At 38.2% G+C, this 27,739-nt stretch overlaps 1 protein-coding gene across 7 annotated transcripts in view; it reads right to left on the bottom strand.

Annotated features, from left to right (window-relative positions):
• CBLB (Cbl proto-oncogene B) overlaps positions 1–27,432 on the bottom strand; it is a 138,833-nt gene extending 111,401 nt beyond the window's left edge. For 2 of the 7 annotated variants that reach the window (XM_065829407.2, XM_071808533.1), the window contains exons 1-3: positions 27,314–27,432; positions 26,127–26,285; positions 16,926–17,176 (exon numbers count right to left, since the gene is read on the bottom strand). In XM_065829407.2, the coding sequence (XP_065685479.1) occupies positions 16,926–17,176; positions 26,127–26,273 (398 nt within the window). In that variant the 5' untranslated portion in view covers positions 26,274–26,285; positions 27,314–27,432. Of the gene's footprint in view, positions 1–16,925; positions 17,177–26,126; positions 26,286–26,456; positions 26,505–26,750 lie in introns of those variants that run through there. The other 5 variants (XM_065829409.2, XM_065829408.2, XM_071808540.1 and 2 more) reach the window with 5 other exon arrangements.
• Positions 27,433–27,739: the final 307 nt, after the last annotated feature.

The following is a 27,739-nucleotide window of genomic DNA, read 5'->3' as shown; positions in this document are numbered from 1 at the left end:
TTTAAATTCACAGGAGAATCAAGCTTTGTGGAAGAAGAAACTCTGGGGACATTTTAGCAACACTGTGGTGGGAAGGCTAATCATGAAAATGAGGCAGAACTATCGCAATGGGAGCTCCAGGGCATGTCGGACTCATACAGAAATAAAAGTAGTAGTAAAGTAAGAAATACGACTAATCCATGACTACTTGAACAACTTCTTTTTTTTTAATTATCATGATGGGTATGTATTTTACCATCCAGCTAGCTACACTTGAATGGAGTATGATGTTACAAATAAAAAGTATTTTTGTAATATTAAATCCAGAAAGTTACAGTCTTCATGAAAAACACCAGAAAGATACACAGAACCAGTACATTATCAGCTACAGTTCGTTAAGCAGAATTAAATCTATATGGAATTTATATACCTCTCAAACTCCCAGACTCTTTTCAAACACTCATAGCCTTGCATATGCATCCATCACTGTTCCAATACTATTAGATGGTAACGTAAAGAATAAAGGCCTAGAAGATATGTTGATTTTTGTCTGAGGTTAGTGCAAGTTGCTTCCATCTTTGCTGTGGAGTCTTCAGAGAAAACATGTAAATATGAGCACAGGTAGACATGGGAATTTAGTCAAACATCGGTGCGGTCTAATGTTAAAAAGACCGAAGCACTTAAAAACATGAATAAACTAAGCAATGAACCATATTTTGTAAATACAGAAAATTAGGGCACAGACTACCTGAGTCTTCCAGTGACTTTTATGACCATCTTCCTATAAAGATATTCACTGCAGAATACAGTATTTGTTGACCACCTATGCATATTTATCACAACCTAAATTAGAGTTTTACACAAGATTGAATGCCTTAGTGATCTGCAGACTACATTGCAGCCACACTATTTTCTTGGACTAACATGAAAAGGAACTCAGACTACAGTGATTCATCTTATCAGAAGGGCGGTCAGATTGTGTACCCAACACATTCATGTGCCATGAGGTCTGCCGGTTACCCGATTACATCCAGGTCATCACCTACATCATTCTTCCCGCATCAATGCCTGCCCACCCACCCCCAAAAAAGGGCTAAAGGGTTACACTACTGTTTGCTTCAGAACTTAACTTCTCCAGCTCACAAAGGAAGCCAAGCTCTTGGAATGTCTGGGCTTGTTTTTTGTAGTCAAAGTTTCAGGTTCCAGAAGATTCCCTGAAGTTTGGAAGGTTTTTTTTGGTTGGTTAGTGGGGGTGTGTTAACAGGGGATTCCAAATAGAAACAGGAAATCTCACATTGCTGTCAATTCAACATTCCTTCACAATGGGTATCAATATTTTTTGGAGTTTGCCAAGGGAGGCACAAAACTAAATCATCAATTTGCATATTTGCTGTCACTATGCAAATTAACTTATATATTGCACATTTAGCTCCTCTCAAGAGGGTCAAGCAAGCCATGAGTAGGAATCATTCCATAAAAAACAATAATTAGATGGATAATCTACCACCACTGAAATGTAGGATATCATAACCAGTAGAGCTGCATAACAAACTCTTTTTACAGGAATATCCCACTTGTCTACCTTTCCTACCAGGCATGTACAGAGGATCTCTTTGCAGGTGTGTCAGTTCTCAACTCGGATTTGCTTATCTTCAAACCACAGGCTTGTCTCCTTGACCTGCTGCTGCTCAAACACAGGCCTACTTACAAAACCATTTGCCCTTTAGATGGAGGTTTCTAGATGGCATTCAACCAAACAGGGCTGAAACCATATTCATTCAGAAGAAAACTGCTGTTCCACAATTATAAACACAAATAAGGAAATTCCAGGCTTACAAAACGACAGCACTTTGGTTATTGCATGTAGTTTTTGAAGCTATAGTAGCAAGTTACTGTTTAAGTATACAAACTAAATGTTAGAAGTCTGGCGATATCAAAATCCAATCTGAACACTGCTCCTACACAGCAACCCACCTACTACAGAATGAGCATGTCCTGCTGTGTATATGAAACATGATGGCTTCTGGGTTAGCGAAAGGCTTCTACCAAGAAAATGTTACAACTTGGGCGGAATACAATTTAAATACAAGGAAATCTGCCACAGACTTATTCAATTTCTCAGTATATAATAAAAGACATATTTGGCATGTAAGTGAGATACCAATTAATTCTAGACTATTACAATTATAGAAGGAACCTCAATCAGCTGAAAGAAATTCAGTGAAACTGGAAGTTTCTCATACTCAAATGTATTTACTAAAAAGCATCATCGCTTTTTAGACCAGGCAACAGTCACATTATTTTACTAAAGATCTCTTACAATCCTTCAAAAACAGTACCACTGTCTATAGCTTCAGCTCACTTAATAAGGTACTGATTCAGAGTTAAACAATTAAGAAGAGCCTACAACGACACCATGCCTCTAGAGATCTTATGTTCAATCTGAATACATTAATTTAATTCAGCATATGTTCACCTGGCAAAAATTGACACTTGAAAACTACGATGGCTGAGATCGCATGTAAAGTTCCAACACAGAGCCAAATTTCATGTGCAGGCTAAAAACAAGGCTCTTAAAATAGGGAATTATTCTGGAAATGCTGACACATCTTTAACACTGTGAGTGGGCACCAATATAATACACACATTGTGTACACATATGTTGCTGTCTTCCTGGGAAGCTTAACTGAAAGCCCACATGGTTGATGTGGGACAGCAGGAATGCCTCTTTCAAAGCACTCATCCTGCTTATTCATAATATCTCAAAAGAAACCCAAAGCATATGGTAAAGTTACGCCGCTTCACAAAAACAGCGCTTATGACAGCGAACAATCCTTTTGAATCAAAACTACCCTTGATACTTAAAAAAAAGCCCATACCACTTTGTTGACAGAACTTAGACACAGTATTAAGCATTTAAATAAAAATAAATCTTAAGAGCTAGAATTTTTGTGGTCATCAACACAGTTTAATAAATTGAGTTGCTTCCGCTACAAAAAGACTTATTTTAGTTGTCCTTTTTTTGCTAAAATATACACCCACTATAGAGGGTCAGACTCCCAGAAGAAAAATGAAACAATAGATGGACCATCTGCTGCTACATAAAGCAAATTGAAAATCCAGGAACAGAGTATATGAGTTGTACTAAAATTGGCATTAGCTTTCCATTTTCTTTCACATCAGATTCCTACCTTAGCTACACTTTTAGAAACAAACAAAAAAAAGGTATGCAGGAAAGCTGGAGGAACTTCCAGGCATAAATGTATAGGGTAAAACATGACACAACATGTCCTTTTAGAAATTTTATTTTTCTTCTCTTGGCAACTCTAACCTATACACAAGGTTCCAGTGATGAATATTCTGCCTCCTGTTTATATAGCATATGTCCAGCATTTATGGAATTGGTGTTGCACCAGGGTACAGAAGGACATGACAGATATCTTAAATACCACCTCCATGGATGTCTACAACTTAAACAATTTCTTCACAGTTGTCATTTGATTTCACTCTAAGGCCTACTTGTCATTGCCCCCCCCCCAGCTTACTTATGCATGACAGACATAAGGCAGTCAGAACTACATAATAAACCTAAAACAAGTGTGAACAAATAATTGCCCATGAGAGAGGCTGCCTCGGAAAGAATTGCAGAGTAGAAGGTTACCTGACAAAGAAGTGCAAATAAACAGAGGAATAGTGTAATACATTTACACTTTTTTTTTCCCCTAGCAGCTGTTCATAAATTTGGCTTCAAACTGTCCTAATGGATAGAATTCTTCTGTTCCATTATATTGGAAGGATTTAGCCCCTATATACTTTTACCATGTTATGACAGATACTAGGAGGTGAGTGTTGCACTTTTGTGGCTTTGTTTACGTTAAGTAAACATAAGTTAATTTATTTCTCTAATATTTTAGCCATTTGTTTCTTCCCTAGCTATCACCTTTCCAGTAGCTGGGTGGTTTGAGCTTTTAGGTTTTGAGAAAGTACTTACGTCAAGAGACATTCACTCCGATAACAAATTACTTTCCCAGAAATCACAGATTTAATAAAGGACTGATTTTCAAAACAAATATCCAACGGTCTGCCCTCTAAGTCCATTTAAACATAGTTTATTAGAATACGAAAATATATTTTTATCTTTTGTGTTGCCCATTACAGTTTAGCACTATTAATGCTAAATTCATATAGTATAAACAAATGAAAACTCTTAAAACCCCCTAGCCCTTTCAGAAGGGCATTTCGTCTGGATGCTTCCTTTAAGCCACTAAAAAATTGCTATGCGGTGTTCAAACATGTCTCTTCCTGGCACTGAAGATGATTTCCGAGTGATTGCCAGGACTTGTGATCCTCACCCTCACAGAACAGCTTCCCTCCCCCACCATTTTTTTTTTTCCTCCCTCCCAAGGAAAGTAGAAAAAAAGAGAGAAAACAAACTACTCTTTCTCAGTGGCACTCAGACAATTTCGGAAGGCAAAGCTCCTTTTAGACAACCATTGCTGGCCTGTCAGACAAATATGAGTGCAGTTAATGCAACCTCATAGGCACAGACACAGAGACAGCTGCGCACCAGCTGGGTCACCAGTGATCCACACCACCGAACACCTCCCAGATGAGCACGGCCTTTTTACATCACTTGTGCTCTGCAAGCGATTAGAGCCCCATTCCTCATAGGGCATTAATTATGGGGATTAACGGTAAAAGGAAACACATGAGCAGGATGTTACGTACTACTTTTTTTTTTTTGCTTTGAATCTTTGTGTATTTGCTACAGACATGAATTAAGGAGTAAAAAGGATATGCAGAGTTCTGAACAAAAGAATACAATATGTTCTTCCAATCCACTATCCTAAAGATGCCCATTTAAAAAGAGTATAGAGAGAAAGGATTTCAGCCTGCTGACATACAACTTCCTCAGCTAGATTTAAAAAAAAAAAAAAAAAAACCAAACTGGCTAAATATGCCACATTTTCTGTCTTTTCCCAATTGCAGCACAGAACATATATCATTAAGCTGTAAAAACACTAAAGCACTGGCCACCAGGAGTGAGCTGTCAGCAAGATGCAGTTATGAAGCGGATTAAAAATTCACATGAATTTAGAGCAGACACAAGCCTTTATCAGTGTTCCTGTCATCTACCATTACTCTGCTACTATAGCCAAAAAGCACTGAACCCTAAAGACTTCTCTTTATTCTATGAAAACCTGAAAGTGCTTTACTGTGCATTAAATGGCATAATAGTTAGACATAAGTGATCTACAGTGACTAAGGTAACCAATAAAATGTAACCTAACTAGAAATAACGCATAGGTGTCCAAAATCTCTGTTCCAACAAAAATACCAATACTACCTATTAATAATGACCCACTCACCATTATCGAGATAATCTAGCAACTGAAAATGTACTTTTCATATTTTAGAGTTTCAGAGCTGCAAGTAAGGACATATTTCATTACAAAACCAAATTTTTCCCCCTCATATTTTAAAAACAAAAACTTGGAATAAAAAAACAGACAAAAACAAGACATGTTATAATATAGACATCTCCTTTATTGCTAGTACATTCTTAACATCTTAGCAGATGTTCTTAAGAGAGATTGTAATCTCTTCTAATGACAAACAATAGTTGGAACACAGGCTCAAGTTTTGTGACATCAATCTCCACTTCAGAAATTTCACAACAGGCTGTATATTTGAACAACCACAAACAGAAATGTTTTCAGGCTGTCTTTGTTGAATTATATCTTCCTTAAACATGAATGACATTTATAGAGTATTAAATACAACTTACACAGCTCTATTCTAAATGTACTGATGGAAGGCTTACACACCATATTTGCTGAAACTTACAACTTTGAGTTTAAAGAAACTGTTGTCTTTTCTTCTGTCAAAATGAAGCATTCACCAAAAATAAGAACAGCATGCAGGTAGACTGATATTAAACCCTAAATAAGATAATTGAATAACATGATCATTTCGCTTCTAAAAGTTGTGTAATGACTAATCCCCTTTAGCCCCATAAATTGCTTAAAATGTTGACATTAAAAAATCTGAAGGTGTTTCTCTTTATCTTTACACACTCTCCCACTAGAGACTAGTTAGAATTAAAGGTCTGCTCTTGGATACACATGTGTAACGTCTCACCAATTAACAACTGCTTTAAAAAAAAAATTAAACATTCTTCTTAAATATGCTCTTAGGTACAAGATGTTTGGTTACTGACCCTGCATTTCTTACTTCCCATGACAGACATTCATGACTCAGAATCAACTCTGAGATGAGTTCACAGAATATTGTGTTGGCTAAGGACCATTTTCCATTGGAACAGTTTGAAAACAGATGCTAATAAGTTTGTCTGTCTTGCATTGATGCCCTTTAGTTTGTAACTAGAGGCAATTTTTTTCTCATGCATTTTTTAAACAATTCAGTACTGCCCAAAATGTCCTATTTTAAGAACAATAACTAACAAATGAACTTACCTCCTCTTAAAAAGGCAATAGTATTTCTAATATAGAGCTAATGAAGTTATTTGGTTTTTTTCAGGACAAATAAAGAGGTTAGGAAAAGCCTCTAGAATATTACTAAGGCTTAGCACACACACAGCCACACACAAAAAATAAGACTATTAAAATGTTTTTTTATTCTTAGGGTAAGCAAATCTATAATTTGTTACAGAAAAATCCTCTATGCAAGTTAGCAATCACAGATTTTCTAGTAAGTATGTAAGTTTCAGTTCTCTGAACAAGTTAGTCAACAGATACCAGGGAAAAAAAGTAAACACTTGGCCCCAGATATGACTAATCAGGCTCTGCAAGTGACACTTAGTTTACTCGCTTATAAACAAGCCCAAGGACCCCTTCTCGTCCTGCCACCAGGACGCAGGGTCTAATCCAATCCTGCAATATGCCAAGTACTTTCTTAGAGAATCTATACATTCTCTACTCTTGTCACATCAATATAAACAGATACTGTGCAATACTTTGGGTTTGAGCTCAAGGGAAGGAGAGATAAGGGCTGATAAGACTTCCATAACTTATTATTCAGTATTTCTATCAGGAGACATATTTACATTATGCCAGGTAGACGCAAAACTGGGGTTCATATTTAAAATGAGATATGGTTATGTATTTTATTTATATATGCACATCTGTTCAGTATCATAGCCAACACAAATTCATGCTCTGACTACTACTAGTGACAGCTTCATGTAAGAACTGTGGAACAGACAAGGTAATCTTCAAACACATTTTGGCTACAGAAGAGAGGAATTATTTTCCTTTTTACTCTTGCTTCAAACCTCAAAGCCATATAGCTTCACTGTTCTATCTCAGGGGAAAGCAAGACAATGTTTTGTGAACTCTCTCACAATGGTATCAAGTAGAGAGAAAAAAAAAGTAATTAAATTTAATTGCTTTTCCTGACATATTTCTCCCACTGTACATTCACAGAGCTCGCCAAAGATCAGCTAATAACAGTAAAAGACTAAGTCATCAGGTGGGCTGTGCAGGTTCCCAATGGAGTCTGGATATATATGCAATGCATCAGATATTATGCTGAAATTATATCTGTGCTGTCTGACTATTCAAGAATAAAAAAGTCCCTTTATAGGAGATCCTCTTATAGAGACCACAACAACCTTACCCACACAGAAATTAAACTTAGCTCAATCAACATGTTACCATTTATCATGATCTTACATCATATATCCCAAAAACGTTTTTTCTTACATATCTGCTACTTTAAAGTTTCCCTTTAGTTTACTGTGCTATATCACATTAGGAAGAAACACAGTCAAATCCACCTTCACATCAGACATACCAGAAAAACAGTGAAGTCATAATTATGATGACCAAATATTACTGAAATAAACAAACATAGTTAACTATTTGTTCAGTAGTTTTCCAATCTGTCAAGATCTTTGCAAATGTAAAGTCAATACATTCTTCAAAATGTATTTCACTTGACAAAACAGAAAGAATTGGGTAATAGTTGGATTATGGTTAGGATCTTCTGTTACAAAACAGGATAGCTCTATAATTGACATGTAAGATCTGATCAAGCTATGGTGAACACACATTTTATCACATCCTAGAGACAAATATAAAAATATTTCAATAATAAACCATTCAGTTCTACCTTGGTTCCACTCAAAACAGAAAAACTCAAAATGCATTAGTCATCTACAGTACAAACAAGATACTGATGACAGTCACCTGGCTGCTTACTAAAGAGGTTTTATTCCTCATATAAGTTCACTTACCGATTTATTTTCTCATTTGTGTTAAGATCATGCTTTTTTTAGACACAATTTCCTGTTGGTCCTTTCTGTGTGCTATTTCTCCTGTTTGCTTTTTTTTTTTAATAGCTGCATTGATTGCACAGTCTTTTGTATGAATACCAATTTTTCTCTGAAATCAAGCAAATTATATTCCCAAGCTGGGTCTTAGAGAACACGGTGTTAAGTTATTTGTAATTGTTCAATATATAATAAAGAAACATGACAACATATTAATCTTAACAGTAACAGAACTGTTTTGTGCAGACACCAGCAAACCTACTTTTCTAACTAAAAATCTTTGTTCGTTCAATATCAATTAATTTTAAAGCTTTGTCTCACTCTAGAACATGCATAGTATTATTGCAGAATCTGTAAACAATGTGCAGCCACTGATAAAAAAAGGCCAAGCATAGAAGGTACTCTGTGTGCAACTTACTAAATAATTATATTAACTCTTTTGTGCCATTTTTAACATGAATCAAGTACATTCACTTTACTAATATTGAAACAAAGAACAGAATAGGAAGAAGAGAAACTTACTTACGTCAAATGATTACAAAATCATTTTAATCATTAAATTATCAATGTGCTCTCAATGCACTCTCTCTTCCTGACACTTCACATTTCAATAAACGGAATTGGATAGTTCCATCCATAATGTTCTCCATCAATAACTCATTCTGTCTCTCTCATTCTGAACTCAGACAAACTCCAACTATGTTAATCAAAGCATGTAATTTCACCCCTTTTCAGATTATTTCCTACCCTGTACGGGTTAGTAAAACTTTCTTTACTATAGGTTTAAATACACAGCAAGCATGACTTCTAGCCTGATTTTTGATCACGCATTCTTTGGATAAACAGATTATCACTACAGCACATCTACTGTTACAAAGTGGCTTTACTTTCAAACACAGGCAAAATAGATTCTACTAGCTAAACAGCAAGTGTATTGCTTGAAACTGATTATTCCCAACTTCCTTTTCATCTCTTTACAGAATAAAAGCAGATTTTTGTTCTTTCATGTTTCTAATTTTTAATCAAAAACAATGCCACAGAACATTAGAGAAAAGAAAAAATTCATTTTTACAACTTGAAATTAAAATTAGATATGCTTATATATTTAGACTTACATTTCATAAAAATGGACACTTTCTTCTGAAAGCTTTTGCTGTTCTTCTTGCATGATAAGTAGCTGCCACCATGAAGGCTAGTGTTGAAGGCATCCTAAACCAAATACCTAACCATTGAATACAGAACACTTCTGACATAGAGAAGCAAAGACCAAATTCCATAAAAGTCAACCACACATTCAAAAGTGAACAATGGAAGATGCCTTCAGGTTCATTACAGGAGTCCTTCTTTCCACACAGTAAATTCATGATTCAGTGCTGTCTGTTCTTCGGGAAGATCCTAACATTGCTGCCTTGGCATTATCGGCTGGGCATTACCACACCTAGGAACACAGCTCTGTTTATAGTTGGCAACCATGGCCTGTCTCCACAAGCACAGCTGTTCCCTGCAGAGACCATGCAGGCAAGTATGGTGAAGGGATGCGAGAAACCGAGCTGCTATTATGCAGAAATTGCTTTCTCACTGCCAAACCAGACAGAGTATTTCCAGACCCCTTTGACCAAGAGTGCTGTATTTTCAAAAGCCACCTACACTTCCCATCTCATTTTTTTTCATCCTGTATTGCCTTCTAAAGCCAAAACAAAACAATGGATATGTGAGTATAGACATTGCATCAGTCATATTGGATAATCCTAGTAGTAGAATTGTCCATTAGTTTTCTCACACAGGAAATTAATATATAACACACAGAAAGTCTGCAGGAGTGAATTCCCTAACTTTGTGCTTTTTGAGAGCTTTCACACCTGCACAAAGCGGGTATAAATGTGGTAGCATCTTAATCTGGCAACATTGTCATATACACAGGTATAGATGATTATACAAAGTGCAACAAAAAAGAACAGATCAGACTGTGCATATCACTTCACAACCAGCTGAACCCTGCTCAGATGTGACTCTCAGCATCTCATTACTAGTAATAAAATGTTTGAAACAGACTTACTAACATAAAATCAGTCAGCATTTTCTATAACAGACTTAAAAGACAAATGAAGTGCATATATTACCCCTTTTCTACCTAACTAGATATGAATCAAGGATCTAAATCAATTATAAGAATTTACGAGCCAGTGTTCTTTCCATTTAGGATCTTCCATGATTTTAAAATCCTTGTCTTCCTCTACAACCTGAACAAATAGTTGCCTTTTAGTTATTTTGGTAATAATACTTCCTTTGTTTTCATTTGGTAATACTCTCCCCCCAAGTAATGAAGATGATCAAAAACATCTAAAAATTTAAATACTGCCTTAGAACAACTGCAGTCACTTAGCCTGTTTGCATTAATGTTGAGAACGAACTGTCATAATACTGCCCTACCATTTGTAACCTCCACTTGCTGTCATCTTCCCTGTGCAACAAAAGCCTCTTTGTCTGAAAGGTGTGTTTATGGAACATTCCTTGTTTAATTTAGACTAGAAACAAAACCAGCAAATGGCTTGTGATTCACCAAACTTGTGCTAAAGCTCAATTACTTGTGTGGCTCAGGTACACCAAAGGGTTTCTTCAAGCTGTTTTGGTTCACATCTAGTTTTACATCACATCTAAGGAACAGGGAGGGGAGAGGATGGTAAAAATACTCAACATAACATAAAAGCTTAAACAAAAACAAACAAACAAACCTCCTTGTATTTCCTTTTCCCACACAACCTCATCTCATCAGTTGTGCACTCTCTTCTCCTCAGAAGCCTCTTTATTAGAGGCTAATTATTGTAACCAAGTTCCATCCTCAATTCCTATATTATAGGTTATACATGCAGTGTCCTCTTTTTTCTAGGGACAGCATAGGAGTTGAAGCAATGAGTCAACACTTCAGAAGCCTTTCGAGTAAGGCGGCTTCTTCTCCTAAAAACCTAGTTAAGAAAACATCTAAAAATATAGGTAAATACAAGAAAGGAAAGGGCAAATACTAGATTCCTTTGCCTAAACTTCAGCGAGATTAGAATAAAAGAGTCCATCTATTTGATCTCTAAAACATGTTGACATAGCTTACGTATAGGGGTTTATAGGCATCAGACAACAGACTGATGGTATGTATAGCCTAACTGTTCAGGTTGGAATCCACCAAAGACCAAAAACTACATAATATGCTTGGAAAATGAGAAAAATCACAGGATTTTAAGGAGCAAACAACTTCCACCACATGATAACAACTTCAATTCACTTTCGTGAAAGTTGTCATCCTTACAACCTGACAATTACTGAGTTATCTGTGTGATGTTAACCAATAGCCAAAACTGGCTCTGCGAAAAGCGGCATTAACATCCTTTCGTGAATCTGGCCAAAGAAAAAAAAACCATCAGCCAAAACAATCTTAATTTGTCCAGATAAAATCATCCTGAACTAAAAATAAACTCTTCCAGATCCTTCTCTCAATGAACAGAATCTCCTCTGTCTGGAGACACAAACAAGTTACAAGGCTAAGTTACAAACCTCGTAACTTCCTGTAAAGAAAGCAAAGTTGGGGTACAAGATGAGATAATTCAAAGTAGTAAGGTAAGCTATTTCTCACCGCAGGACAGATGTACATAAACGGTACTGCAGCTGACATAAGTCCATCCTGATGCTTTACTCTTCTGACTTCTTATCAAGTCTGTACTTTAGAAGGAGGAGAGAACGGGCTAGAACAGGGGTGTCAAACTCATATTCAATGGGGCCACAGCAGCCTCAGGGTTGCCTTGAAAGGGCCAAATGTAATTTACAACTGTGTAAATGTAACTACTCCTACATCTATACGGTCCCAAAATTACATTCAGCCCTTTGAAGGAAACCGTGAGGCTGCCATGCCCTCTGGTGAAAACGAGTTTGACACCCCCTGGCTAGAAATTTCAGCAGTAGGAAGGTCTCTACCTAGAACGTTGTCTACTTTGATGTGCCAGTTCAGGGACTTGATTCAAGAACTTTAACCGGTCTCAGTTGTGAACACAAACTTAAGGAAGAGAAAAGGACTACTTTATAAACCCACTAAACAACATGAACAGTAACAAAGAAGAACCTTATCTACCACTTGAAGCATAGGTATTTGATCTCCCAGGAAGACAAGAATTCTGCACTAACAAACCACTTAATTCAAGCTGTAAAATCTAGTAACATGCAATTTTAATCGAGAAACAAAACGGCGAGTTGTGCAAGAGAATTTAGCAAGTCTTTCTATATAGGAACAGGAGAGGTTTTGTGATCACCTTGAAGGACTTCCTTGACTCTGACTTCACCAAATGACTCCCTATGTGCACACTGTTTTCTACATCAACCCCAAAACCACCTCTGCTCTTCTCTTAATATCTTCATGTGTACTCTCTGCTACTTAATAAATATCCATCTTTCATCTTATCATCACCTTCCATTTCTGCAATGCCACTTAAAAACAAGTAGCAAACTTATTTGGGCTGAACCAACCAGTATTTAAGAGATTACTAAAAATAAACAAACACTCTGGTTTCATACTTTTCTTCTTCTCATATAAAGGCTGTGGGGGACTATGGTGGGTCCATGGATTCCCTGACGGAGGGCATGGGAACAGAAATTAGCCTTGAAGATATTAAGGCCTACCCGTGAGAAAGGTTGGAGTAAAGGAGTATCCGGAGATATTAAAGTGTATCCGTGAGACAGAAGGGAGTAGAAGAGTAACATTGATGACAGCAAAATTAGCCAAAAAGATGTTACTGCTGTAACTTGTAACCAATAGTGAAGAAACACATGAGTTGGTAAAACTGTATAAAAATGCACTTGTGGCAACAAATGGCATCTACTACTTTCGTCCTGGAAGAACTTGGTCTATGTCATTTGTGCGTCTCAACCATGACAAAAGGCCACATAGCAGAAGGCATGCAATATTAAAATAGACAATAAACAAGTTCCATCTCAAGATGTATCCTTCCAAGGACACAATTTAGAAGTAAGCACAGGAAAGCTCACACTTGTCTCCATTACTAGGAAATGGTTGTGTTAGCCCTGGGGCCATGTCCAGCATCTTGAATGAATCCAAATCTAATCTCCCCATCACCCCTTTACTGCTCCTGTAGTTCTATCATTGTAACTTACGTGCTTGATTTCTACACCTGGCTAACATATTTGGAAAAACTGCCAGCCTACAAAGATTTTATTTTTTCTGGATGCATAATTATGGAATGCAGCAAGACAAAAGGAAGTTTGGACTTCACAGAAATGATGCCTTCCAGCTTAGGCTACTTCTCAATAGAAAAAGAAAAAGGCAGGCTGGTGGTGGGGGAAACAACTACAAAACCCCAGACCCTCAAGGACACAGAAAGCCTTTGAAGAGTCGATATACCCAAACCAGTAATTTTAATAAGCCTGTGTTAATAACCTTTACAAAGTAAAATCTGTGACAAAAAACCTTTAAATTACTTTATACATAGAAAAACTTTTGTGCAGCCTGCATCTAGTACAGTTTACCAAATTAAGCAAGAGGACTATGAGAAGACATTTTATACCACCTAGAAGGTAGATCAAACTCATATGCAATAAACAAACTTGTAATCCACATTTTCTCTGCTTAGCAAGACTCACCCCATAGAGTGTAGAATGACAGCATCAACCACTCTTAAACAGCTATCATATGCGTTGGACATGGAACAAAGCACAAAGAGGCAACACCATCACAGCGTAAGCTTTTGTTTTAGCCATTTGTACATAATCTGACTGGCACACTATCTTTCTTCATCCACAGGATCTTTGAGAACTAAAATTCATGACAAAATCTTCACAACATAATAATTCTGATGCAATCAGTGTGGGGGACTACGATGGGTCCGTGGATTCCCTGATGGAGGGCATGGGAACAGAAATTAGCCTTGAAGATATTAAGGCCTACCCGTGAGAAAGATGGGAGTAAAGGAGTATCCGGAGATATTAAGGTGTATCCGTGAGACAGAAGGGAGTAGAAGAGTAACATTAATGATAGCAAAATTAGCCAATGAGATGTTACTGCTGTAACTTGTAACCAATAATGAAGAGACACATGAATTGGTAAAACTGTATAAAAATGCACTTGTGGCAATAAATGGCATCTACTACTTTCATCCTGGAAGAACTTGGTCTATGTTGTTTGTCCGTCTCAACCATGACAAATCAGGAAAATAGAATCATATGTATATTGGTATTAGTTCCTAAATGTACCATCGCTATAGAAGTTAAAAGATTATTCAGTAACTCTAACAGGTTAAAAGTATACCAATCAAATATATATACAGAATGCTTCCAAATGCATCCAGTTCATCTTTTTTGTTATGACTTCTTATCCAGAAACCAGAGGCACTAACAGAAAATAAAACAAAAATGCAAGACTGAAAACTACAGAAACTGGCCAAGTGTCAACATGAGAGGCTTTTGGCTTGCCTGGTTTTTAAACTGACTACACTTCAGTTTGACAGTCATTTTAGAAACATCTTCAAAAACACTTCTTAAATGATCACTCCTACATTTGCATTACAACATCAACAAATAACACACTCAGGTTAATGCAGGCATATTTGGAAGCAAAGAAGCTAAAAATATTAACAGCTTCTTTTACTAACTTACGAAGAATTAACATGATTAAGTATGTTGAAGCACTGCAGACCAAAAGGTACCTAACTACAGGGCTCAGCAAACAAGTATACCTTTACTCAACTTTAAACTGGGACATGTATACAGATAAAACATCACCAGTAGATGAAAGAAGGTGCACTGAAGTCACAAAGATGTAGACAAACTTATAACGGCACGAGGCATGAACTGCTGAAACAACGCTTACACTTCTTGTTGTTGTTGTTTAAGCATTCTGACATACAGTAGGAAACACAACTAATAATAGCACAGGAAAAACATTGCTATTGCACTTCTTTCCTCAAGCTTTAAAATCCAGTCAGGCAAAATAATATAGCTGTCACCTTCTGAAATCCAAATTTAGAGAGCTTGAAGTAGTTATTGTGATTCAGTGCACTTCATTACTATGTTTTGTTTTAAAATCCCTCCTCTCCAAGCATCTCACAAGAATGGTCCAAATAAATGATGGTAAATATGCTAACTGCACCTTTTTCAAACACTGCTTTCTTCACAAAATATATCCTTATATCACTACTGTTACCCTCATGCAGGAAATTAAGGGGTAATTGGAAAGGAGAAAGCAACTCTAACCACTAGACACAGTTACTAAGACCCTGTTTCAATGACTATACAGAATATATAGCAGACTTTTTGAAAAAGTGACACAAACTGGCTTTAATTTATTGCTAACTGTAAACAAAACCATAAGTAAATCTGGGTTTCATACAACACAGGGAAGTTAAAATAAAATCTGTTTACATAACACAACCATTTATATCAAATTTCCCTTACCATAAAAAGTTCTTATTTCCTTTGCAACACAATGACTTCTGTACATAAAACAAATGGTCTATTAAAAGAAAGAACCCATAGGCTCTGTGTTGAACAATCTTTCCAAGGATTCTGGTAAGAATGCATCTACAGTGAAAACACTCCTTTAGATATTTAGAATTCAAACACAAAATACATTCATCAAGATCTTTACTCATCACTAAAGTAGTTCAAACAGTGTATTTTGCTCCTTTTCAGCAAATCGCTCCAAGTATATTCCCAACTGAAAAGTCTTTACATACTCAAAAATAATGCTTAGACATTAAGCAAGCTTCAGATCCCTTATCAAGCACAGGAGACTACCACAGTATACTGAACAGAATAATCATTGCTTAAGATCTGGAAGGAACATATGTATAAATCAAACATAATAGCAGTCACACTGACAAGGATGTTGACATTTCACCAGCTCTAAAACTATACTGCAACTCTGCCTCTGAGCTCAGGTACAAGCAGAATGGCAGAGATTCAATCTTTCGCTCACTTCCTCTCTATCTCCCATTCCCCACTATGTCCTTTAAAAACAGCGTCGTATCTTTAATTTGAATAGATTTAAAGATAGACCACACATGGCAGAGTCTAATTGCCACAACACTGCCGCACCCCTTCCCAAAACAAAACTGCACAAAATAGACATTAATCTCTGTTATTAAAACTGAACCACTGCTAATCAGGGATCCATTAGGCTTCTGAAAAGGCTTCTCGGCACCAAACTAGCATTATCATCACCTTATGCTAACATCACGCTATTTAAAAACTGTGAATATTGTATGGTTCCATTTCATCACTTGTGAAAGCTCTAAGTTAATACCCATCATGGCTCCCACAGTTTTAAGAATCAAGGTAGGGAGGTCAATCTCAGTCCAAGTAACCATCACCCTCTCTCTGCCAGAGGAAAACTTACATCTTGTAAGGCCCTGTGAGTAAGTAATTACAATTAAATTAATGTTTTATGAAGGTTTTAAAGGTCACAAAGTGACAGATAAGAGCACACAGTGGAACAAATCCAGCAAATTACTGATTGACCTGCAGGGTCAATGAATCCAAACAATAAATATGTCTTCTCTTTAAATAATTAAAAATGTCAGGACACAATGGCTGCAGACAAACACTGTTAAGAATGCAGACAGGCCAGACAACATACTTCATATTTAAATATTTCACTTACCTGTCCTGTGACTGCTCCTCATACATTCTTTCCTTCCCTTCTTTGAAGAGCCTTATAGCCCGTTTCGATTTTTTCATGAGACTGTCAATGTAGATTTTAAAATATTCATTCTCACTGAGTTGTGCAAGTTTCTGGTTATCATCATATTTGCTCAGTATAAGTCGCAAATGCTGATAAGTGTCAGGTAAAATGTCAAGTATGTAGGGTGGGCTGTTTTTGAGTTGAAGCTTTGGGTTTTGGCACAATCTTACCTATAAGTAAAAAAAAAAAAAAAAAAAAGAAAAAAAAAGAAAAAAAGGACAATGTAAAAACCAAGAAATATGTTGGGGCAAAAACTGATCTGACATCTGAAAATTAATAGGTGTAAGCATATTCCTCCAACGTCTGAGCACAAATAATTAAATCCTACTTCACTTATGTTCCAAGAAATCCCAACACAGACTCTAATGTCAAAGGATGTAAAATTTAACTTAATCCTGTCACATCTATAAAAAGCAAACAAGCTTATTTACATAGTTTCGGGTTTTGCATTTGAAGTAAAAATGTCTTTGCCTGCCTGCTATATGCCAATGAGTATATTAGCAAAATACAGTATGTAAGTAATGCCAATATCAGTCATTTCATATAGATCTGTTTGTTGCAGATGAACTTCCCTATAGATGTTTAAATGTTTGCTAAGAACTCATTACCTTGTTATTTGCTGTCTCTCTTTTCTTTATCCAATGATACAACCCCTTAGAATCTATAGGAATTTAAACTTTGAAAAGTCTACACATATGAAAATGGTCTGAACAACACCAGTGGTCCAAAAGCTATTAGCTATGACAGACAGAAATTAAGACACAAACAGGTATCATAAACCAGGAAACAAAACATTATAAACTCAATGTTTTCCAGTTCATGGCTGTAATAGAAGATAACATCTTAATGGATTTGGAATCATGTTCCTAAATGGCACCAAAATTAATTGAATAATATATATTACTTAACAAGCTTCAGATGAATTGAACACCTTTCTTTGAATCTAGTCTCCACTGGAAATGTTTCTGGAAGAAAAAAGTACTCTTGTTCTTTCCTCAACACATACAGTGTTAGATTAATTATCTCCTGGCTACCTAAATTCTCTGCTAGTTTGTTCTGTAATGTTCTGCTCTAAAAAGTAAAAGAGATTGAAAATAATGGGTAGTTTTTGCATGCCATTGCACTGAGATATCCACACTAGATATACTAGAGATAGCCACGTTCTAGACACGTGTGTGCAGCTGTACATACGCAAATACTTACGAAAAAATTAAGTCCATGTGGCATAAAAGTTTTATAGGTATCATTCGGAGATTGCCACATTATATATTAGTGACTTTGACATTATTTTGAGGTAACTAATGAGGCTGTAAAAACATCTTAATACTGCTGAAAGCAGATTCCTATTCCTACTAACGTATCAGCTTGAAGAAGGTGTGGCCTTTCGCATTTCCAGAGGATGCAGGTGGGGAACCAGCTTTATCTTGTAACATTTACTTCTCTAAACACAAAGCTGCATTGCTATTGCTGACCCCTCCTTCAATTTCTAGATTTCTAAGAAATACACTACCTTAAGACTGTTGCCACTAACAGAGCTTCATGCACCACAAACAGCAAAGTAAATACGTAATTGTTTTTTTCTCTCTGAAGTATACACTGATCAGATTTAGGTAACTGCGGTCACAGTTAGAAAAGTGTAGATAGAAGAATGGACCAAAGTCAAGCATTAACAAAAAAAAAAAAAAGACTAGCACCATTAGAACAGTGCATCATAATCACTGTAGAAATGTTAGCACCATGTTAGCACCATTCAAAAGCAGTATTTAAAATATGGCATTTGCAATTGCTCCCCTCATTTCACTGATCCACTGTTACTTTAATAATTTACATTATTATTTCACCTATTAGACCAAGTAATGGAACAGGAACCCTTCTGATGTGTTGGAGATCAGACAGTCCCTCCCACAGAGAAATTTACAATCCCAGTAGGAAACAAAAAGACAGCAGATGGATGCAGACAAATCTGAATACACAAGCACAACATTGTTCAACATGGTGCAGAGTGGTTCAGGGCACTAGCGGTTAATATTTCTAGATATAAACAGCAAAGTTTCAAGGCAACCTCTAAAATAATTCAGTGGCTCATAAAGGAATTCCTCATAGATTGAGGAAGAAGCTGGAAAAAAACAAACAAAATTAAAGATGCTTGGTCATCTCTTCATCAAATGATGAATGCTGGAACTGCAATCCATAACTGCAAGAGACTTTGAAACTGCATGTGATAAAGAGAAGGTTATCAGGATCAAGAAAAGGACAAGGTTCAAGTCGTGGATTAGGAGATGCCTGTATCAACATTCTCAAAGAATAAAGGCTGGATACGATGGAATTCTTTCAAGGTCAGAAATGCAAAGCTGAACTTACTGATATACAAAATACTAACACATGGATGAGAGATTTAGGTGAACAGATTGATCTGAATGAGCCAGACATAACTTTTTTAAAGAGTAGTTCAAGTAAAGGAGCTGCTTGAGTGAAGGCAGCATGATGGTGTCACCCCAGGAAGATCAAGAAAGGAACTAACCAGAGAGACTTACGAAGAAGATTAAACATTTTCTTTTGGTTATTCTGAAGTTCAGCTGACAGATAGAATTCTTTAAGGATATTTCCATAACATGAGCAAAAAATTTAAATGAGTAGACAGATCTGAAAATCATCCATGCAGAGATATACGCAAATTTCTTTTTTTAGAAGAGTTAGAAGAACTGGAATCCCAAAGACAGAAGTGAAAACCTTTATGAAAAATGTAGACATTTTGACATATTTTATCTTAACTTCTGTTCTCTGTGACTTCTGATTTAGTGAAAATGAAACAAGATTGACATTCTTCCCAAAGCCAACTACAGATGACACAAATCAGTATCGCTGATTAGGTGTTACAACCTCTGGAGTAACAAGCATAAGAAAAAAGAATTGACAAGAGGAAATATTTATTCAGGGGAAGAAAAAAAAATCAGCAATGAGAGCAGACTACAAGCAGAGAAGGCTGTAATCATGTTAATTACTTCTTTATGCTAACTTAAATCTCCTGAAAAAATAACTAATTCTCTTCCTGAAGTCTATCTTTTTTATCAGATGTGCCATCAACCAGGATGTAAGTGGTTTCATATATATCAGAAATACAATTAAAAATATAAAAACAAGAGGAAAAAGCAAATTGCTTATGCTGGTTGGTGTATTTTCAACAGTCGGTCCATTCAGCTATACAAAAAGAACATCTATTATAAAGAATTAGTTTCTCTTTCAGATATACACATCAAAACAGGATTCTGTGGTCATCGAGGTTTACAAGGCTTTACCTTCTGCTGAAGATATAAATACAGCACATCACTAGAACCTTTAACTCCAGAACAAACCTTTAAGAAAGTCACACAAAACTTCTACATTACAACTCAATTAGTCTTACACATCAAAAAATGCTAACAATTAATCAGTACAAAGCTTTCTTTACAGAGGACACAAGGTTTCAGTTCAAAGGAAGTCAGTTTGTAAAGAGGAGGCTGGTAAACCATATGGTTTCCAGAGTCAGGATGTCCTGACACGTACCACAGAAGTTCACAATTAAAAGTAAGCAATAAGAAATTACATCTGCTGACGCAAAAGATTTACCAGAGCACCAGAAATGTCACACACACCTTTCTTAAAAGGAAGACAGAACTCAAAAAAAGAGAAAAAAAAACCAAATAAAAAATAAAGACCTCCATATTGCACTTTTTACAAAGCAACCCTCACCAACACTTTACGAGCAGCGATGAATCGTATCACTGGCTGATTTGTGTATTGTTATGACTGGAAGTAAGCATGTATATATTTAGCAAGCATCCAGACTAAAAAATGAAAAGCAATCTGTCAGCAAGTTGTTAAGAAATGTCTCTCTCATTGAGGTGAACTGAGACAAATCTAAACTCCTTTCACTACCTCACTCAGGGTAAATCCAAGTATTTACTCCAGAATCACAGAAACAGCAGAGTACAATTCTCATCATGAAGCACTACAATATCACCCTAATCTACCAGAAACAGATTTTGAAACAGTTAACTCAGGAACTTACAGACAAGCTCATTCTAGTGCCTATGGAGAAACAATCCAACTCCCTCTTCCCTCCTCTCCTCTCCCCGCTACCCGAACAAAATAAATACCAGTACTCATAAGATTTTTGAAGATATTTGATTTAAGTTATAAGGCATTATTTCATAGCCTCTTCAGAGATGAGACTAATGGATGCCTATTGTATTTAGACAAATAATTTCTTACAGAAAACTCTATCTTCTATTCACTTTTCAAATCAAACAATGAAGTCAAAAGCCCTAGACTCATTTGACAAAAGCAAATTATAGTAGCCCTAACACAATCTGCTTATACACCTAATGTTAGTCAAAGACAATACAAGGAAAGTTAACGCAGCTAAGCCAGAAAAAGTATCTAATGAGTAGGAACAACCGCTAAACACTGTTTTTCAGCTGCAATGAATGGATCAGAACAATTGGAGCACCAGTGCCCACACACTTCCAAACCATTCACTGAACAAGTGTCTTCTGCCACGCAGCACAAAGAGTCAAAGTATTAAAAAAACACTTTGACATATCACAGACAGCATAAAAGTAGCACTGCAGTAAAATATCATAACAATTCTCCAGAAAACCACAAGACACAATGCTACCAACAACGAATTCTGAAGAATTTAATCAGGGAGGGGCTAATCAAGAAAATAAGATGAAACCTGAACATGGTGCTTCTTCATAATTTATTTCTTCCCGCCAGAAATTACCTTAGCTATAATGCATTTTATTTTCCACAGAAAGACAGAAAGATGGATTTTCTTTCTGAAAGAAGCCTTCTCATCAAAATATACATAGAGGTGACTGATCACCCATCATTTCAGCTGATAATGCAATAAGTGCTTCTTTAACAGCTACGCCATATGTTTCCATACTGCAGGAACAAGCAATAACTGATGCTACACACGGACAAGACAGCTGACTTTGGAGGGTCATTCATACTTTCTTCTGATTAGTAAAAGAGAAGCCTCCAGTGCTCTGTTTAAATTTTTATTCTTTTTCCACAACCAGTTTATGCAGGACATAAGACTTCTTATCAACTTTGACCAGGTAATAGACTGAAGAATACCTTGGTTATAATTGATTATTGTCTTTTCTAGATCCTTTGTGGAATAATAACAACTAATTGACTTGGAAGGTTCACATTAATGTGACAATTACAATAAAGTGTGGCAAAGAATAACCAACACGCACACAGTTGCAACCACTGTGCTCTGATTGATGCTGTTGAAAACTTGGATGGTGACAAACGTTAAAGAAAACCACATAACTAAGTTAAAGAGGTAACACAGATTTTACTCATTAAGTCACTAGTATGAGCTTTGGAGACATGCTCTAATTTGCTCTTAGGTAATTATTAAATAGTAAATCAAATTACCATCCCCATTTATATAGTCAGAGTCAATCATTTGGGTGGGCCATTACAGATTGCCCAAATAGTTTAGACAGTATTGTTAATCCTCACAGTAGAAAATATAATTATTTTCAGGTCCAATGCACAAGAGCACTGAAAAGTGATTGAAAGTTGAAATACTCCTGGTTTAAAAAATCCTGTTCAGAATGCCTCACAATTTTATCAGCTTGAAGCCCACAACAGTGAAGTGTGCACCATAGTGCTGCCATCTCTAAATAGCCTGAGCAGTAAACTAACTTAATTACTCCCATGTTTACATAAGAGGCATTCTCTCCCAAAGTTGTTCTTAAGATAACAATTATCCTCTAATAATAACAATGGCTAGTTTCTAGGTTTTTAAATCATTAGATTTAGAATCTGAAAAAAAAAATCCCATGTAATTTATGTATAGTTTAAAGGAAGACAGATTTATTAATTATATTTTTATTTATAGGATATGAACTTTCTAAAATACATGTTTTAAAAATATTAATTGTCTTGCTAGAAGTTCAGAGACGTACAGCAAACTTGCTTATACAATGCTAGCACTGGAAAGCAGGGCTATCCTTCCAAACAATAAAACTAATATTATCCCTTGCATTGCAAAGGAATCAAAATATTTTTTGGTTCTTCATGGTAAAGCTATTGCTCACCCATGAGAAAAGCAGCAGGGAAACTGGACACTGATGCTAACAGCTGATGCCTCTTTAATAATGCGGTTAGTATTATAAATTCATAGAACAAAAGACATATCAGTAAACCTCAAAAAGTACAGATCCCAGTGGATGAAGTATAAAAAGGAAGATACTGACATAAGGCATGCAGACAGATAACAATTCACATTTACTGGTTACTTACAACAAGATTTTTTTTATTTCCTGCAAGTATGTTGCCTACAGTAACTTTTACAAACAGGGCTGTAACCAGGACCAGTAGCCCAATGTTCTGTCCTGCTAAAGAACTCTTTCAAAACTCTTGTTTTTTTTTCAAACTGGTAACAAAAGTTTAAAGAGAAGACACTTAAGCAAACCTGCAACCTTTTGCCTATTCTAATAGCTGAAGCATCAGCCCATGAAAAACAAACACTACCATGAAATCTAAACAATTCCAAAGCATGATATACAACCAGTTCTACACAGAGAAGTTTCCATGGTATCCAAGCAGCCAGAACTTTTACATATATGATAAAACCACTCTCATAGTATAGTTCTTATAGAGTAGTGATATTTGTAGAATTGGTTAATCCCTTATTGCTGGAAACAAATAATTCAAACAGAAAATCTCATCTGTTAAATAAGGAAATTACAGAAAGAAATTAAAGAAAGGTAAAGAATGGCAAACTTAAGAATAAATGTAAACCAAAGCTCTATCCATAGTTTTTCAGAATTTTTTCCTTCTTCAGCTTTTTTCCATTCTCCCTTTCCTCACCTTCTTTACAATGGCAGAAAACTTTAGCTACTTCATTGAAGCAAAAAAGATGGTTATCACAGCTATGATATTTAAAGAATAAACAAGGATAATAACTGTTATTAAAACAAACAAAATAGGCCTCAAAGCCACAATCTTACCATGGGTGGCACCCCACCATGTTTGCAGAGCCTACCACCTTCCCTAGGTACTAATATGGCCTGTGACTTGCTGCAGAAATCAGTTGTAGGACACACTCCAGAAAAGGGATTTGAAACAACAGTCAACCAAGCAGGATCCTATTTCTGATTTTAATCCCAGGTTTTGATTTAGGCAGAGGAGAAAATGACCTTCCTGTGCCTACTGCCACATAAGCGACTTAAATTTGTTTGCCAACACATTAAATTTGCTCAAACACATCCTTTCACTACAAGTACCAAATGCTAAAAACTCAAGCAGCAAGCTACAGCATTCTCACACTATGACATCATCCTGTCTGGTATACTTTAATATAATTTGGAAATAAAATTTGATTAACTGAGAGCAGCTTAAAGAGGATACATTAAAGATCCAAATTGAGGACACTTATCCAGTAAAATAAAAAAGAAAGCACAGTGCAATGTCCAGCCTTTCCAGTGACTTCTGCAGAACAGGCCTCACTGGCTGTCCTGATGCTCTGCTGTAAGTGACAAACACAGTTATCCTGCATTAGCTGAGTAAAAGCAAACCACAAGTCCAAGCAAGGTGTGTTTGGATTTTCTGGTAACCATGAATATACAAACCAATCAGGGGACAACCTCACCACATAGATTTGTAAATGGCCTGACACGGAAGGAGTTTAAGCTGTACATTCCCCACGTGGTTTCAACAACTATAAACCAGATACCTGGTTTCCAAGCCAAACTTCCTTGTACTGAAGAAGAGTGCCTGCTTCCAAGCATTTATATTTGTAGTTCTTATTACAAGATGCTCACTGTCCATAGCATCTTGGTCAATAACAGGGAAATGTCCACATCTTTGTGATAATAACTATTTCTATCAAGGCTGGTTTTTAAGTGAATAATCATGAGAAATTATGGGGGAAATACAGATGCTATTCTTGGAGCATCAGAAAGAATATCACACAATAAGTGTATCAAATACTTCAAAATTACCACTTGTCAAGACATATAACATGAAGTAATCTCCATCATGTCAGTATAGCTACTTAGGAACTTTCAGAAATAGTAAACATCTGCATTTTAAAAGAGCCACAAGGCAAAGCAAACAGTTACAGTAATTCTTGAAGAATCACTGAGTTAAAAACTCATAACTCTCTTGCCTTACAGACCCAAGACTAACAGATAGTATCCCTCACTCCCCAGCAGCTTCAAGAGGAAGCTCTCAAGTATCACCTCATATGCCAAACAGAGTGCCTGCATCTCCTGAACAGTTATCTGTGTCATAATCAAATTATTCCTACCACTGGTAACAACTCTCCTTGATAATCTATCATCATAGAAGCTGTCATTTCGTATAATACTAAACAAAATGTATCAGGCTGGTGCAGAGAACTGTAAGATCTAAAAGACTATGATCTATCGCCCCACTTCCTAAAAAATGAGTTTCAGTACAGTGTATTTCTAGTTTCAAAATGATGAGTAGAAGTACTTAAAAATCATTAAAATGCAGAACAGACGCTTGCAAGTTAGGCATGCCATACTAATCTGTTTACTAAACTGACAAGAGTGACATCCCCCAGTCCCCACGCACATTCCTAAAAGCACAAACGTATCTGTGTTGCCATCATGAGTGTCTCACAGGACGATCAGCGTAACTGAAGTTTCATACTTCAGAGGTCTTGTTTGCAGACTAACAATGTGATCCAACATGCAACGCACAGAATATATGTGATTACATGTCTAAGTTAAGCAGCTTTTCGTTAGGGCAGCTCTTCAAGTTTGACTCATTTTAAAGAATCTGAAAATAACAATAGCCTACGGCAAACGCACACATTTGTTTTCTCTCCACAAACCGAGATTAAAAGAAAAAAAAAACACATAGCCAGAAGCCATAGAGAGAAAAAAAGGGGGAAAAAAAAAAAAAAAAAACACCACCACACCAAAACCAAATGGTGCTTAAATTACCTAAAACATAAACCCCCTTACTTCCCGAGGCACACACAGCACAACAGAGCAGCAGGAAGACGCCGTTTCCCCATGTGTACCCACTTAAATACCCCCATTCTTCCCTGTGCGTGTACACGACCGCACCACAGACACTCACCACTTTGTCCATAAGCTTCCACGTCTTCTCCACAGTCCTCCGGTCAGCAGCTGCCTGCTTGGGGGGGCCCACGGCGTCCTGGATGGCATCAATGAAGCCCAGGATCCGTCCCTTGCGCGGGTTCCGGCCGTTCAGGGAACTGGCCATCTGGGAGCCAAGCTGGACAGACAGACACAGACTCACAAGGGGCCCCAAAACATCTTGTCATAAAAACCCCGCCGCGGCCCGTGAGGCAACAACACCTCCTTCTTCACGGGCAGGAAAGGGTAAGAGCAGGGCATGCTTAGGAACAAGTTTTAACTTTCTCGCGACAAAACAGCGTAAACCCACCTGGCCCGAGTTTACAATGGAAAAAGCCATCCCGGATCTACCGTCAACATCAGCAACCGGCGGGAGGGGGAACCCACCCACCCCAGGGCCCGGCCCACCCGGCTCCGCGCCGCTCCCCGGACCCCGCCGGGCACATGCCCCCGTCACCAGACAACAAAAGCGGAAGACGCGCGGCGGCCGCGGCGGGGTAGGAAAGAGGAGACGGGGGGAGCAGAAAAAGCAGCAGGCAGGCAGGGATCCGCAAGGCAGGCGAGCGGCCCGGCAGCGGGGTCAGGGGGGCGGGCAGGCACACACCTCGCTCCCGCCGCACGCAGACGTACAGAGGGCACCCCGCGGCTTTGCGCCCAGAGAGAGAAGAGCCGCCGAGAAAAGCCGGGAGCAGCGGGGCGGGGGGTGAGAGGCTCCTCAGCCCCCGAGGCGGCCGCTTCCCCGGTCGTCAGCCGAGGGCGGCGGCGGAGCGGAGAGCAGGCAAAGCGTCTGGTCGGACGAGGTTCTCCTCCCTCCGGCGCCGGCGGGCGTCACTGCCCCAGCGGGCAGGGGCAGCGCATCCCGCGCCCCGTCCCGGCCGCCGCGCCAGGGGCGGCCGCTGGCGATGGCCACGCGTGAACGCGGCGCCGGCTGCCCCGCAGGACTCTGCCCTGTGGCGCTGCTGCTGCTGCCGCCGCTCCTGCTGCTGGTGGCGGGCGGCCGCTGCCCCGCAGTGAAGCATGGGGAGCTACTGCCCCGCCGCCCGCATCGCCCTGCCCGCAGCACAGCTCAGCCCGCCCGCTGGGCGGGTATGTGCGCGCCTGTGTGGAGAGAGCGAGAGTGCTACAGAGACATGCAAGAGAGAGCTATAGAGATCTATGCACACGCACGGGTCTGTCTGCGGCACGGCTGGCGGGCCCCGGCAGGCTACGGTCCTCCCTCACTCCTAGAAAGTGAGGCTGGACTCCCGGCGGCTCCGACCCCGCTCCCGGCCCCTCCTCTCCTCGGAACATGCCCACCCCCAGGACAACACTCATCCTGCGCATGCGCGCAGGGGGAGAGCGGGCGAAAGCGCCGAGGAACCAAGCCCCCTTTTTGCAGGCGGGAACCACCGCTTCGGAACAGCCAATCAGAAGAGGAAAGTGTGTTTGTTTGACGTGCCCGCTAGCAAGTGAGCGCGGAGCTGGCAACGGGGCGGGGTAGTGACTGGGAGAAGGCTCCGGAGATGGGGAGGGGGCGGGAAGGACGGAGGAGGGGGTCTGGCAAGGCTGAGAGTGATAGAAAAGCTGACCAGTGGTTGAGCTTGAAGAGCGGAG

The sequence above is a fragment of the Patagioenas fasciata genome, chromosome 1 (genome assembly GCF_037038585.1).
Source record: "Patagioenas fasciata isolate bPatFas1 chromosome 1, bPatFas1.hap1, whole genome shotgun sequence".
NCBI lineage: Eukaryota > Metazoa > Chordata > Aves > Columbiformes > Columbidae > Patagioenas > Patagioenas fasciata.
The sequence above is the reverse complement of the archived record's forward strand: the minus strand, read 5'-3'. Positions and strand labels throughout refer to the sequence as shown.